General features: G+C 34.0%; 1 protein-coding gene and 1 pseudogene across 2 annotated transcripts in view; one reads left to right on the plus strand and one right to left on the minus strand.

Moving 5' to 3' along the window:
* PFDN1 (prefoldin subunit 1) overlaps window positions 1-16,725 on the minus strand; it is a 56,142-nt gene that overhangs the window by 32,833 nt on the left and 6,584 nt on the right. For both annotated transcript variants that reach the window (XM_073221798.1, XM_073221799.1), the window contains exon 3: window positions 1,735-1,819. In XM_073221798.1, coding sequence (XP_073077899.1) covers window positions 1,735-1,819 — 85 coding nt within the window. The remainder of the gene's footprint in view (window positions 1-1,734; window positions 1,820-16,725) is intronic.
* LOC140846309 (U4 spliceosomal RNA) lies at window positions 6,192-6,319 on the plus strand (annotated as a pseudogene).

Consider the following 16,725-nt stretch of genomic DNA (forward strand, 5'->3'; position numbering starts at 1 on the left):
GAGGAAAGTTGTAAATTTGTTTAATTATTTAATTTTTGTTTGACTGCTTTTCTTTTTTATAGCACCTTACATTATATCGCTTTTATAATTTAAGTAACATGTAAAATGAAAGAAAAAAGAAAAACAGCAAAATAAAATTTCTTTGAGTAGAGGCAAGTTTATGCTGGTTATGTTGCTATAATAAGCATTTCCAACAGGCACCTACATGCCAGCTCATCTACCTTTATTATCTGTCAGATATCAGGATACTCTACTAGTATTTGAAAGACTCAATGAAAGAAAACTTTTGGAAAATATATTTCATAATACTCATCAGAACCAAAAATACACTAAAATCATTATCTGTGGCAATCTTACCTTGATAATGTTTTATATAAAAGTTAACACATACTTGTTACAATTTACCAAATACACAGATTACATGAAAAAAATAATTTCATCCCCATGTCCCATCTAATTTCCTTAGAGTAGCCAGTGTTTATATGCTTACGTATCATTTTCAATGTTCATACACAGATCTTGCTTTTTGTTTTCATAAAAAGAGAATTATAAACACATTACTTTGTGTCTTACTACTCATTAATCAGGACAATTTTTAGATACATTTACCTACACAGCTGCAAAAAACATTTCTTGTTATCTATATGAAATAGTTTTACTTGGAGTTATTTGAGATACTTTTGCTTGAAAACACTAGAGAATATAAAATTCAATCTGGTATAGTTGTGCTGACAAAATAGGATACAATAACTACAGTATGAGATTTGTTTGCTTATTTGTTTTGTTTTTACAATACATCTTTCTAAGCTGTAAATCTATTATCAAGTTTGTCTAAATTATCATCAGTGGTCAAACAAAAACAAGCCTATGTAACCTTAAGACACTACATGCTTGCCCAGGCCATGCCAACTTGGTGCCCCTGAGAAATCCCCAGGAGGTTACAGGGGTGTCTCATCAATTCAGCAGAGGGCTGAGTCAGATTCTGAACCACTGCCTCAAATAGTACTCACAGAAATTAGATAAAGTGACCTATGAAATCATTGTATCCACCCCCATCTCAGGAAATCTTGGTCCCAAAGAATTAATAACCAGTTGTTTGTCTAGCCCAACTTTTACTATATACAGGTTGGACATTTCACCAAAGCCCAAGAAGAAAATCTCATTAAAGGTCTTAACATATAAGGAAACTGTAGTAATAAACTCCCAATTTTTCAAAAATTTACTAAATTACTCTTACCTATCATCTATCATCTTTTTCCCTAGCTAAAAAAAAAAATTGTTTTCCTCACTGAAGCACCAACCTTCAGAGTCAATTAGTTACAACTTACTACTCAGTCTTGTCTAGAGCCTGATCTATGTTAAAGGAATTATAATGTGTAAAACAGACATGTATCAAGATCCTTTAACTACCATTACTACCCCCTCTCATGCCCACCCACCACAATATGTGGTCCTAAATATGTTACATATTTTTCTTTTGTTGTTGTTTTTAAGAACAGACATGTTCATGGTTAAAAGCATCCTATCTTCTTCAAAATTCCCCACAGATTCAAAGATTTTTTTTTTGTTTTATACACTGCCTGAATATGACTGCTTCATAGCTCTAACACAATCAGAACAAATGAAAACAATGTGACATGTTGACAGGCATATACTTTCATTTAATATGAAAGTGAGATAATTACTTTTTTCCTAAAAGCTGACTACTACTATCAACATTCAGTCAAAACTTACTTCCAATTCTTTAATTTTTTCTTCTGCTATTTTCTGTTTCTCTAACAGCTGATTGTGAATTACCTCCTTGGATTGAAGAATAAACCTATAAAACACGAAAAAGCTGAAGTTAAGTCACATGACCACCAAATATTCATCAAAACCAACAGCTATGTACCACAAATGTTAAACTAAGAAAAGTAAAACGATGACCTCCCAACTCAGGACAAATGAAATGCATTGTCATGTTAATGTGGCAAATTCAAGAAACCACCAAAGGCTTAAGCGTTCTTCTCTGAAAAGGAATGGAAGTGTAGAAGTAAATTCTGCTTTCTGGTCTAAGAAGGGGATCAGGCTTCGAGTAAATTCATGAATAAAAGAAAAATTACAAAATTTATTATATGCTAAGAGAAAAGTTAACAAACAATAATTTTAAAAACCCATAATTTTTATTTTTCAGTTATCTGTATCAGCTTAAGTAGATATTTTTTAAACAATATTTGTAAATCAGAGCTTCCCCTCCAATCTTTCTCTATTTTTTTTGTTGTTACAGCAGTAACTCATGACCTTTTAAAGTCACAATCAAGTACTGTGTTAGGATCAATGCATTAGTGTTTATATGAGTTCCTCACACAAAAAGCACTGTATAAGGCCTAGTATCTTTTATTATTATTTCCAGAGTGTATAATACCTCTGAAAAGCTCAAAATGCATAAGTGGAAAATCTCAACTTTTTCCATTTTACAATCAGGCACATTATTTACAACTGATGAGGATGGAAATATGACAAAGCTTTAAAAATTAACCCTGAATCTGTTTTGTGACTTTATCTTCATAATTCTTGATGTGGGGAAAGAACAAACTCTTTTATAGTCTCAAGTAAGTGGACTGAAATATTTCCCATCCATTGGAACCAAAGGAAAACCTTAATTCCTCAAATCCCTTTCAGAATTGTCTAATTTAGCTGTAACAGATTTCAAGTAAAGATTACAATTAATTAAACAGACTGTTTCTTCTCTTTGCATAAAACGCGAGTTTAACAACAAAGAACTTAACATCATCTCTTTTTTGGGGGGGGAAGGAGTGCTTACTGAAGTATAATATACATACAGTATCCTACTAGTTTCACGTGTACAACAGTTATTCAACATTTATACACACTGCAAACTGATCACCATGATAAATCTAGTTGCCACCTGTCACCACAAAAAGTTAATACAATATTACTGACTGTATTCCCTATGCTATACATCACCATGACTTACTTTATAACTGCAAGTTTGTACCTCTTGATCATTTTCACCCATTTTGTCCTCAACTCCCTTCTGGCAACCAGCGCTCTGTTCTCTGTATCTATGAGTCTTACTTTGGTTTGGTTTTGTTTTTAGATTCCACTTACAGGTGAAGAAGTCAGGCAGCATTTGTCTTTTCTCGGTCTTATTTCACTTAACATAATGCAAAGTCCATCCACGTTATCACAAATGGCAGGAGGTCATTCTTAAAATTTTTAAGGCTATTATCCAATTCTCATACATATGTAACGTCTTTTTTTAATCCATTCATCTATAGATGGAAACTCATGTTGTTTCCACACCTCAACTATTGTAAATAATGCTGCAATGAACATAGGTAAGAGGGCATGTATCTTTTCAAATCAGTGTTTTCGTTTTCTTCAGATGACTACCCAGAAGTGGAACTGCTGGATCAAAAAGTAATCCTATTTTTAATCTTTTTAGGAACCTCCATACTGTCCTCTATAGTGACTACACCAATCTACATTTCCACCAATAGCGCATGAGGTTTTCTTTTTCTCCACATCCCTGCCAACACTTGTTGTCTTTTTGATAATAGCCATTCTGACTGCCTTGAGGTGGTGTCTCATTGTGGTTTTCATTGCATTTCCCTGACGATTAGTGATGTGCAGCATCTTTTCATGTGTCTATTGGCCAACTGAATATCTTCTTTGGAAAAAATGTCTATTCAGATCCTTTGCCCATTTTTAAACTGGACTGTTTTTTTGTTACTGAGTTGTATGAGCGTTCCATATTTTGTATATTAACCCCTTATCAATATATGATTTGCAAATACCTTCTCCCATTCAGCAGGCTGCCTTTTTGCTTTGTCGATGGTTTCCTTCACTGTGCAGAAGCTTTTCAGTCTGATACAGTCCCATGTGTATATTTTTGCTTCTGTTGCCCTTGGCTTTGGAGTCAGATCCAAAGCACACTGCAAGTCTGATGTGGAGGAGCTTACCACATGTTTTCTTCTAGGAGTTTCATGGTTTCAGGTCTTACATTCAAGTCTTTAATCCATTTGACTTGGGTATTTGTTGTATACATAATTTTTGTGTATGTTGTATGATAGTGGTCCAGACTCATTCTTTTGCATGTAGCTGTCCAGTTTTCCCAATATCATTTATTGAAAAGACTATCCTTTTCCCATCATTTATTCCTGCCTACTTCATAAATTAATTGACCATTTATGTGTGGTTTTAATTCCAGGCTTTCTATTCTGTTAAATTGATCTATGCGTCTGCCTTTAAGAAAAGGCCAAACAAGAAAACACATCAAGATAGCAATCTGCAGTTTCCTCTACCACTCTCAGAAAAACAACTCTGTCTAGGCAGGTTCTTACCAAGTGGAGCTATTATTATAGACATAAGATAAGTAAAGAGAGACCAAAAAAGGCAACTCTTGCTTTGCTCAGACATCTAGGAGAAAACTGCTTTTCCCTTCCTCTTCTTAATGAATACACCTTGGCACACGTATCAGTGCAGTCTGCTGAACTTCTCTTTACTAATTTATGAAGCTTGTGTTCTGAAATGGACAGATGAGATAATTTAATTGATAATCCTAGTCTTCAGTAGTAACTTGATTCTTTGTAAAAATCATACTCATATACTTACTACAAAGACAGCTCACATCATGCAAACCAAACAAGACTATAAAACCCTTTGTGTCCAAAGTATTATTAGTCCAAGAGACAGGTGTTATTTCTGATAAGATTTTGGTTTATAAAATATTTTCCTCAGAACTAATTTTTAGTATAGTATTTGAGAAGAGTTGTTTTGAACTGTACTAAATCTCTGTGACACCATATAAAAAATATTACAAATCTAGTATTTATAAATTCAAATTGTCATTACATGCACAATTTTACTAAGAAAATATTTTAGCCATGGAAATATTTTTCAGAGTAAAATATACATTTTTAAATAGCACTAACTGCTGGCTAGTTAGTATTCTCAAATAATAGGTCATCAGACATTATCTTTATTAGTGTCTGGAAAATTTTCAAAGCTAAGATTAGAGGTCAAGTCATTACTTGTGTGGCCTTTAAAAATAAAATATCTCAACAGATACAAAATCCCTTGAGCAAAAAATAAAATTACTAGAAAGCAAAAACACTCAACAACAAAAACATGTTTTTCCATGGCCACACACCCCAAAGGCAGCTATACTGGATTGTGCCAACTTCAAAGGCCAGCAAGATGTCACCAAAGCTGGCCAACCTGTTATAAACCTAAGACATCTCAGCCATAAAAGTTTTAAACAAGGATGAGCATTGCATAAACGCAGATGTCAATGTTAAAAAATAATTACACGGCTGGGCATAGAAGCCGCAGGGCATAAATCTGCAAAGAAGTAAAAAGCTAACCTTTTCAAACAATATTGCTTCTCTCTCACTTAGCAACTTTACATTTCCCTGTATGGCCCCGGAAGATGACTGGTTAGCCAGAGACGGGTAAGATTCCTCAAGGGAGGAACAACCTAAGACAGGCATAGTTGCAGGGGGGCCATCAGGTGAGAAATTGGGGATCAACAGAGGTGAGGCTTAGAACCTCACCCCCCCTGTTTTGACAGAAATCTTCTGCATCTGTGGATGTATTACTGCCCTTGTCTAGCTTGGATTAACACATAGTCTACAGGCACAGACCTGATCATCTACATTTGCTTTCTTACAACACTAAACTATGTGTTCTACCTTTATCTTGCATCTACCTACCACTTCAGCATTTTATTTAAAAAATAATAATAATAATAATAAAGGGAAAAATGTGGGATTCACATATAAATCAAGTATAAAAATCAAATGAATATTCATATTTGACCTGATTGTTTATAGTTCATAATGAGTGATCAAAACCGAAACTTTCTGTGATATGACTGCCCTTGTACTGTTCACCATGTAAGAACTTATTCACTATGTAAGAATTTGTTCACCATGTAAGAACTTGTTCGTTATGCTTCAGAAGATTGGAGACTGACGAGAATTAGGCTGGGGGTGGATTAATGATTGTGCATTGAGCATTGACTCCCCTATACAGAATTTTATTGTTGTTAACAACCATTTGATCAATAAATATGAGAGATGCCCTCTCAAAAAAATAAAAATAAAAATAATTACACAATAAAAGTTCAAACAAAAAACTTACAGAAAATTTGGTTTGGCCCTCAATTATAAAAATGCCAAAGGTATAGCTTTGCGCAGTGGCAGTATCATAGCCAATGAGGTTTATCCGAGGCGCGATTATTGCTAATTGAAAAAAAAAAAAAAAAAAAAAAAATGCCAAAGGTATAATATGTGGAGATTGGAAAGTACCCCAAGAAACATTTGCATTTCTGGAAAAAGTTATTAGAAAATACCTAACTATTGTTAAGAAGGCAATGAACTATCAGATGCTATTTTGAAGATAAAGGAGCTATCATAATAACATAATTATGAGTCATATATCAAATAAATATTATGTACACAGTTTCTCAAAGTAGAGACTCTCACAACTATCCCACCTGATAGTTCTGATAGTCCATGGAAAGCCAAATGGTAGATAAAAGACTCTGGAGTCCAGAATGTGCCACAGAGGAAAAATAAACCATGAAGAGGGAAACTCTTTTCATATGACAAACGATATGCAGAGAATGTACTTACCATATTCAGGACTATACAATCTAGACTAGAGTCAATGCCATGTGGTCCTGAACTGTCAACTCTCAAGGACTTATGGCTTACTGTTTTATTTCCTCAGTTATTTGTAATTATGTCATCTGAAAAATATAGTTTTGTGATAACTTTTGGACTTTTTGTATTTGTGAATCATCAGAGGCTATGTTCTGAATTGTCCTGCAAGTTGGTACATGACTTCCACTCATATGACTCAGCATGAAACAAAGTGTTGCTCACCCGCACAACACAATCCAGCATCAGATGGCAATTCATCTTTTGGGTGCACTTCTGAAGAATGGTCACCTGGATTTATACTATCCAGAGACAACAATATGCCTATGATGATGCATTTTGTTTGGGAGAGAAATTTTTAGAGGACATCTGAAAATATATTCTAATAGCATTTAAGGCATCCACAAATTAAATGGCACAGAAAGGGCTGAACAAGAATGAGCCTATCTTGCTTCTTTCCCTAATTCCACTGGTGATGAAAACTATTTGCATGCATACAAAGATCTACATGCAAAAAAATGTTTACTTCATAATTTTTTAGGAGAAAGAAAGGACCAAATCCCTTAGTAAAGATGCAATTTAAAAGTTATAATACATCCATATTGTGGAATGCTGAAGGGAGTAAAGACTTCTGTTTTGGCATAATGCAAAGTGGATACCCTAAACACACTTCCTGATTAAAAACAAAAAACAAAACAAATTTTAACATTTTGCTGCACAAATACAAAGGGAAGATTCCACAGAAGCCTAATATAAAGTAAAATCTGGAATTCTGGCAGATAAGAAAGCAATGAACTGGCTTTCACCTTGAGGGCGTCCACTGAATCCTGGAGACTGTGAGCACTGACACTGGCATAGAAATAGGAGATAAAACCTAGGGACCATCCAAAATAAGAATGCTATTAGAGAATCCTCAATTAAAGCCAGGCTCCTAAAGGGTTCCACCTCCAGTCTAAGAGTCAAGAAGAAATAAACTGGCCTCTCAGTAGGGTAAAATAGAATAAACTTGTCTATCTACACCTTTGTAGTAAATCAAATTAAACAACAAAACTGTCCCTTAAGAATGTGCAACTATAAGCTGGCTTTATCATGGGTTATGGTCTACCACACTAAAACACAAATGAAAAAACAGAAATAAACAGTAAGATAAATTAAACAAAGAAACAGGATCTACTATGCAAGATCTAAGAGATAATATTAAGCAGTCTAACATATACATAGAAGAGAATGGAGAACAAACATTTGAAGTGATAATGGATAAGAATTTTCCAAAACAAATGAAAAAAAACCCTACCAAATCACAGTTCCAAGACACTTATAAAAACCCAAGCAAAGTAAATACAAACAAAACTAGACATAGCATAAGCAAACTTCTGAAAATCCAAGATAAAGAGAAAATCTTCAAGGCAGCCAGAGAAATGATACAGAGAAACAGAGTTTCAGCAAACTTCTTTACACAAACTATGTAAGGCAGAAGACAATGGAATATTTTGAAACTACTGAAAGAAAAAAACTATTAACCCAGCATTACATACACAGTGAAAATATCTTCAAAAATGAAGAGGAAATTCAAACAAAGCTGAGAGAGTGTATTCCGGCAAACACATGAAATCTTAATGGTAGTTCTTCCAGCAGAAGTATGTTAATATGGCAACTTTCAAAGAAATGAAAAGCACTGGAAATAGTATAAATTAAGCTAAATATAACAGACATGTTTTCTTTAATCATTTTAAAAGATAGTTAACTGTGGCACAGTTAAGAGAGACTGTTGTGACTGAGACCATATGTTCAGCAAAGCCAAAATTTTTACTACCTGGCCTATTATAAAACAAGCCCGCCAACTCCTGATCTAAAGCAAAATACAAACAATATATTGTATGTTTCATAACATATGTAAAAAGTATAACAATTTTTAAAAAGGAAAGGTAGGGGGATTTGAAATATAATAAGATGAAGTGGTATAATATTACAAAGTAGATTATGATAAAGACATATACTATAAAAAATAGAAAAAATCACTTAATAAAAAATGTTTTTACTAAGGACTAATAAGCCAAGAGTGAAGATAAAATAGAATCATAAAAAATAATCTAAAAGAAGACAGAAAAAGAGGGGAAAAGGAATAAAGAACAAATGAAGCAAATAGAAAACAGGGAGCAAGGCAATAAATTTAAATCCAATCATAACAATTACTTGAAATATAAGTATCTAAACACCCCAATTAAAGGACAAAGATGGTCAGACTGGATAATAAAGCATGACCCAACTAAATGCAATCACCAAGAAATCTACTTAAGAAAAGGAAAAGACGTAGGTTCAAAGTAAAAGTACAATCACACCCACTAGGATGGCAATAATCAAAAAGATAGTAACAGGTGTTGAGAAAGGATATGGAGAAATTGGAACTCTTGTACATTGCTGGTGGATACAAAAAAATGGTGCAGCTGCTATGGAAAACACTCTGGTAGTTCCTCAAAAAGTTAAGCATAAAGTTACCATATGTCCTAGCAATTCTATTCCTAGGAATATAACCAAAAGAAATGAACATACATACATGTATGTTTGTGTGTGTGTGTAGACACATTTTCATATACATATATATGTGCACAAAAACTTGTACATAAATGTTCAAAGTAGATTATTCATGATAGCCAAAAACTGAAAATAATTCAAATGTTCATCAACTGATGCATGGATAAAATGTAATATATCCATACAATGAAATATTATTAAGTAATATAAAGAAATGAAGTACTGATAACATGCTACAACAGGGATTAACCTTTAAAACATAATGCTGTACAAAGAAGACAAGTAATGACTACAGCATCTTACTATGCTGACAGTGACAAAATGTATAGAAGACTTGATAATATGGGTGAATATTGAAACCATAATGTTGTTCATGTGAAACCTTCATAAGATTATATATCAATGATATTTTAAAAAATAATAATGCTGAACAGACACATATACTCTATGATTGGATGATTCCATTTTACAAGAAATGGTCCAGAAAGACAAGTCTATACAGATAACAATCAGTGGTTGCCTAGGACCAAGGGAAGAGAGGAATACAGCAGAGCTGTTGAGGGATTCTTTCTGCAGTGAGAAGTATGCTCTAGAATTAGATAGTGGTGATGATTACACAATTTCATGAATATTCTAAAAACCACTAAGTTACACACTTTAAAATGGTTAAATTTTAAAATATAAAATTCACTCTTTTATGCTGAAAGACTTAAACGGATACTTCATCAAAGAAGAGAAAAAAATGACATATAACTAATGCTCAACATCATTAGTTATTAGGCAACTGCAAATTAAACCCACAAGGAGATACCACTCCTAACCTATTAGAGTGACTAGAATAAGCAACAACAAAAAACAATACCAAGTGTTGGTGAAGATGCAGAGCAACTGGAATTCTCATAGATGGTTGACATGCAAAACATTACAGGCACTATCAGAAACAAAAATTAAGAAAACTGCATTTTATAATCACATCACAAGAATAAATTATCACGGAATAAATTTAACCAAGAAGGTGAAAGACCTGTACATGTATTGAAAAGCATAAGGTATTAAGGAAAGAAATTGAAGATGCTAATGAAAAGATATTCCATGCTCATGGACTGGAAGAATTAAAGTGGTAAAAATGTCCATACTACCCAAAGCATTCTACAGATTCAATGAAATCTTTACCAAGATTCCAGTTGTATTTTTTCACAGAAATAGAACAATCCTAAAATCTGTATCAAACCACAAAAACACCCCAAACAGCCAAAACAATCTTGAAAAAGAAAAAAACAATGTGTCACACATCCTGATTTCAAACTATATCACAAAGTTATAGTAATCCAAACAGTATGATATTGACATAAATACAGACACATACATCAATGGAACAGAACAAAGAGCTCAGAAATAAACCTACACATACATGGTCAATTAATTTATGACAAAGAAACCAAGAACATAAAATGGAGAAAGAACAATCTCCTCAATAAATGGTGCTAGACACCCACATGCAAAAGAATAAAACAAAAGCAAAAATAAACAAATGGGACTACATCAAACGAAAAAGCTTCTGCAGAGTGAAGGAAACAATCAACAAAACAAAAACACAACCCACGGAATAGGTGAAAATATTTACAAATCATCTATCTAATAAAGGGCTAATATCCAAAATACATGAAGAACTCATGCAACTTAATAGCAAAAAAATATCACTCAAAAATGGATAGAAGATCTGATTAGACATTTTCTAAAGATTTATAGATGGTCACATGAAAAGGTGCTCAGCTTCACTAATCATCAGGGAAATGTAAATCAAAACCACAATGAAATATTAATTCACACCTGTCAGAATGGCTATATCAAAAGACAAGAAATAACAAGTGTTGACGAGGACATGGAGAAAAGGGAACACTTGTTGGTAGAAATATAAATTGATGTAGCCACTATGAAAGTATGGAGGGTTCTCAAAAAATTAAAAATAGAACTACCATATGACCCAGCAATTCCACTTCTGGGTATTTATCCAGAGACAATGCAAACACTAACCCAAATAGACATATGCACCCCCAAATTCACTGCAGCATTGTTTACAATAGCCAAGGCATGGAAGCAACCTAAGTGTCCATCAATGGATGAGTGGAAAAGAAAATGTGACACACACACACTGGAATATTATTTATCCACAAAAAAAGAAGGAACTCTTGCCATTTGTGACATGGATGGAGCTTGAGGGCTTTGTGCTAAGTGAAATAAGTCTGACATAGAAAGACACATACTGTGTGATCTCACTTATATATGGAATCCAAAAAAAATCAAATTCAAGATACAGAAAATAGACTGGTGATTGTCAGTGGTGGGGGTATCATCAAAAGTTTACAAACTTCCAGTTATAAAATAAGTCACACGGATGTAACGTACAACATGGTGACTACAGTTAATAATACTGCATCGTGTATTTGAAAGTTGCTAAGAGAGTAAAACTCAAAAGTTCTCATCACAAGAATAAAAAATTTGTAACTGTGCAGTGGTGAATCTTAACTAGACTTACTGTGGTGATCATTTTGCAATATAAACAAATATCAAATCATTATGTTATACATCTGAAACAAATACAATGTTATATGTCAATTATATCACAACTGAAAAATACCAGCTGGGACATTTATCAAAAATACCAGCTGGAACATTGATCAAAAAAATTATACAGATAGCTAAAATTAACAGGAAAATGTGACCCAGAGACAAGAGAATATTCAGTTAATAGAAACAGACTCAGCCAACCTGAAGATGAAGCTGGCAAGCACAGGCAGGAGGGCAGAGGTAAGGGTACTGAAATATGTAGAACTAAAGCCCCACATACCCTCCCTGAGAAGGCCTGATGTACGCAGTGTGGGTGAATCTCAGAAGCATTATGCTTGATACTCCACACAAATGAGTACATACTATAATAATTCCAAATGAAGTTCTAAAATAGACAATCTACAGTGATAGAAGTTAGATTATCAGTTGCCAAGAGCAGGATTTGGGGGAGGGAAGAACAAATTTGGAAGAAGCAAGAAGGCATTTTTTTACGATGATGACAATGTTCTATATTGTGACTGGAATGGTGGTTACATTTGTCCAAATTCATTAAACTATACTCTTAAAATGACTGTTTTACTGTGCATAAATTACAGCTCAAAAAGTTGATTTAAGAAAGATAATTAGTACTATAGCATGCCAGATGGTTTTAAGTGCCATGGAGAAAAAGTCAAAAAAAGTACATGAGGCAAGTAGGTGGGGGAGGAAGTATGTGTATAATCTTAAATAGGATGTCATGAAAGATCTCAATGCCTTTTTAGTAAAGGCCTGAAGGAAGACAAGGTGTGAGCCATGCAGACATGTGGAAGAAGGATTCAGGAAGAGAGAAGAGCAATTACAAAAGCCCCCGTCTTTTCCAATGATAAAATGGAAATCCATCTGAAGCTTCTGACTAGGGTGATCTGACTTGTTTTAGAAGGAACACTCTTGCTGCTCGGTTGAGCACAGCTATGAAGTACTAAGGACGGAAGCACAGTGCCCAGTCAGGAGGCAACTGCAATGATCCAACAGTAGCTTAGACCAAGGTGGCGAGAAGCGGAAGTGTTCAATTCCTGACAAAATCTAATGCTGATGCACTGAATGTAAGATTGAAAAACAGGAGTCAAGGATGGCTCCAAGATTCGGAAGGACTGGAAGGACAGAAAAGTCATTTACTGAAATGATCAAGACTGTGGGAGGTACTGGTTTATTTCTAAGCAGAGTATTATTTTTGTCAAATTGATTTTGAGATGCCTATTTGACCATCAAATGGAGATGTAAAGTAGGCAGGTAGATATACAGGCGTGGAGTCCAGGGAAGGCATCTAAACTAAAGATAAAAATCTGGGCGTTGTCAGCATATTAAAAAGACATTTAAAAAGATAGGCCTGGATAAACTCACTTAAAGAGACTGACTATAGAAAAGAGAGGAGAAAAAATCCAAAGGCTCAGCCCAAGGTCAGTCTAATATTTGGAAAAGGGAAAGAAAACTATAAAGGAGATGGAGGAGGAATGGCCAGTGAAACAGGAAGAAAACCACGAGACAGTACCCTGAAAGCCATGCAAATAAAGTGCTTCCAAGACAGGAAGATCAACTGGACTCAATGCAACAGACAGGTCAAAAAGAGGAGAATGAGAATCAGTGCATTAGACAATCATGGTCCCTCGGGAACCCAAACCTCTGCAAACACTCCTTGTTCTGGATGAGTAACACACACTGCTAGGTTTAATCTGTACTAATTAAAAGTCACTGTGTATTTTTAAATCAAACTATTAGTCCTGAAATGGAAGCAGTAGTATGTTAATCTATTTTAAACATGTTGCTTATTTTGGGTCACTATTTGGTATTCTAAGTATTCTGGTAAATAATCACCTCTGATGTTTACCATTTTTACTGTGGCCTTATCACACCCCCAAAATTTCCACATATAAGCATTAAACTAAGCTACAACTTTTTATTTTACTAGAAAATTAAAATATGACATTGGATTAAAATATAATCATTAGATGGTAAAAAATTACTATCCAGTGAGTACTGAAGGACCCAAACAGAAGACTCCTGGTACAAATGCAGAAAATCAGTGAAATATAAAGACATTTTGGCACAAATGCAAAAGACTCAGTCAGACACACATAGAGCCTGCATACTGTGGTCGAAATCATTTTGCTCTGAATCAAACCATGTGAAAGGCTCAGCTTAGGGAGTCATGCTCTTATCTATTTAAAGATACATTTTTAATACTTGGGCCCCTGCTGCTGTGCAAATTTTGATATGAGAACATTTCAAGTCCTCTTCAAAGCCAAAGGAATTGTGTCTTCCAAGTGCTCTGGTCCATTTCAAGGTAACTGGTTTTCCTCCAAACAAAAGATGGTAATGAAGAGTTCCTGGCCTGGGCAATAAGATAACATTCTCTCAGACATGTCCATTCAGAACTTAAATGCTAAAAATAAATTGGGCATACATTCTTTGCAAAACCACAAGCACTAATGGCGCATGCAACACACCACAATCCTAATTATTCCATCTGGGCAAAGGATACTTGCAGTTCACAGCAATTCCTAATATGAGTAGTAAGAAAGAAAAGAATACCAGTAAGTCACTACCAAGTGTGTGCTCGTGTAAATGGACCGATTCTCACCTTTCAGTTCCGTATTTTTTTTTTCTGAGCTTCTTTACGGATGTTTCCATAAGCAGATTATTTTCCTTGACATGAACATTTTAGTTGTTTCTCAAACAGATTAGACAGCAAGTTGTTCCTAAATTTGCCTTTGTGAGATAAGTGACAGCTAAAATCAGAAAATTCTTGGTATAGCTTTAAAAAATTGATAGTTTTTCATTTCAGAGTAATTCAGCTAGTCAAGTCAGAACATAATTCCCCACTGTCAAAGTAATAAAGTTCAAAATCACTGCTACATTTATTTTAATTTGCATAGCAACAAGGTAGTGGTATTTTCACCCTTTCCTCAGTTAGCTACATTGATCGTCGCTTATCACAAATTGGAATACACTGTAGTACCCTCTTGTGTTGATGAGTAATTGCTACTTTCATACAACAGCCGATTTAATCCTTTGTCAGCTAAAAAAAAAGTCAGGCTTTTTGATGTCAGGAAATGCAGAAGCAAAGTCCTCCCAGTTATGAAATCAATTACATTTACTTTTTTAAACAAGTTCAAGCCTAAAATAAGTAACCCTACAACAAGGACACATTAAATAAAAATTTTACTTTAGCATGCTTGTACATCCCAAGACAAGTACAATTGACTTCTTTCTTTTTTTTACAACAGACTTCCAATTATTACAACATTTTTGAAACTGATTTCCTGTGTTTCAGAAAAACTATTTGGATTCTGAAGGACATGGGAAGGGACGAAGGGAAAGAATTATTAAAAGTACTCTTCTGCAGAAGAAACATAGCTATGTAATTCCAACGCAAATGTTTGTTGACTTCCCCGGTTTAAAAACAGTGATGTCATTCTACACAGTAGGATGGCAGAGTTATAATGACACCAAGTTTTTAAATCACTGACAACTTAAGGAAATTAAAAACATTACTCAAAAATCTCTCCCTAGAATAGCACATCTGTGGAAGAAAAGTGTGTGCCCATCTGGGGTTATATGCATACTCAACATCAGCAAAACTGAAGTCACTTTTCCCTGCACAACAGGAAAAGTTTTTTTCTCCCTTAGAACTTTGAGCAATGAAAGCCATGTCTTTAAATGGCTCTGTATAAAAACACAAGACGGGTGGGTCATATTCTATTAGTAAAAGCAGCTCAACATCAAGAAACCTTCTTCCTTTAAAATAAAATCTAAAAAATAACTAAAAAAATTCCTTCTCACCTCTGAAAATTATTTTACCTTTGCTTTATTTTCTCTAAAATACAGATTAATACCTTTAAAGAGAGTAATAAAAGCTTATAAATTTGAATTTGCAATGTGGCTCTCATACCAAAAGTGACATATTGTTTTTTTCTTCATAGGGTAAGCATTAAATAATATATCCAAACTTATTCTGGTGAGAACAGTTAAAACTATTTTTTACTTTAATAATAACAATATTTCTATACCAAGACTTGCGATCCTTAATCTAGAACAATCATTTTTTCAGTTTTAAAATTACCTTAAATTAATTGGCATAACATTTCTACAGTCACATAAAACTGTAAAATGGTTGCAAAACCTGAGGCAGCATGACTGTGTCCCTTTCTATTAATATTTACTACAACTAAAGTTAGAGAAACTGCAAGTATTTCATGCTGGCCTTACTGAATGTCACAATTCAAATTACAGGTCAATGTCCAAACTAACAACTAAAATCACAATAAAACCAGTATTTTTAAACAAAGCGCAGTTCAGCCAAACTATCAAGAAGAGTTTGAATTTCTACATCTTAATTAGTTAAAAAATTGCTCAACCATTTAATTTCTTTTTAATTTGTTACCTATCAGAAACATACCTACTGTTTTTACTTTCTACCTGTGCCAAATTTATCTTAGGTTTTGCATTCTGGATCTTTCAACTACTAGAGATCAACCATCGAATTACTTCAACAAGTAGAAATAGCAACACCGCTCCCAAACAGCAATTTCTGCATTGCTAGACACTTATCTAGCTGGTAGATTTATACCATTGTTCATTCTTAGTTCCTTAAATGTAAAAAATACCCACAGAATGGTGGCATACCTCTAAATTAGTTTAAATATGGAGTTATTTTTAGTGAGATTCAAGTTTTAAAAAGGCACTAATCATTCTTTTTCTAAGACTAATCTACTCAAGTACATCCCATATTAAAAAAATAAAAAGTTTAGTTTGTCTCTTTTGGAAAGAAGAAATGTTTATTCTATAATGCTCAAGCACAAGGATATTAGAGTAATTAAATAATAGACCTGACATCAAATCAGGGTCAGGATCATACCTACTGTTAATAAAAATAACTTTGACATTTATTCTAAAGATGGTCCTTTCAAACACTAGCATG

The sequence above is a fragment of the Manis javanica genome, chromosome 14 (assembly GCF_040802235.1).
Source record: "Manis javanica isolate MJ-LG chromosome 14, MJ_LKY, whole genome shotgun sequence".
In the NCBI taxonomy this organism is placed as follows: Eukaryota; Metazoa; Chordata; class Mammalia; order Pholidota; family Manidae; genus Manis; species Manis javanica.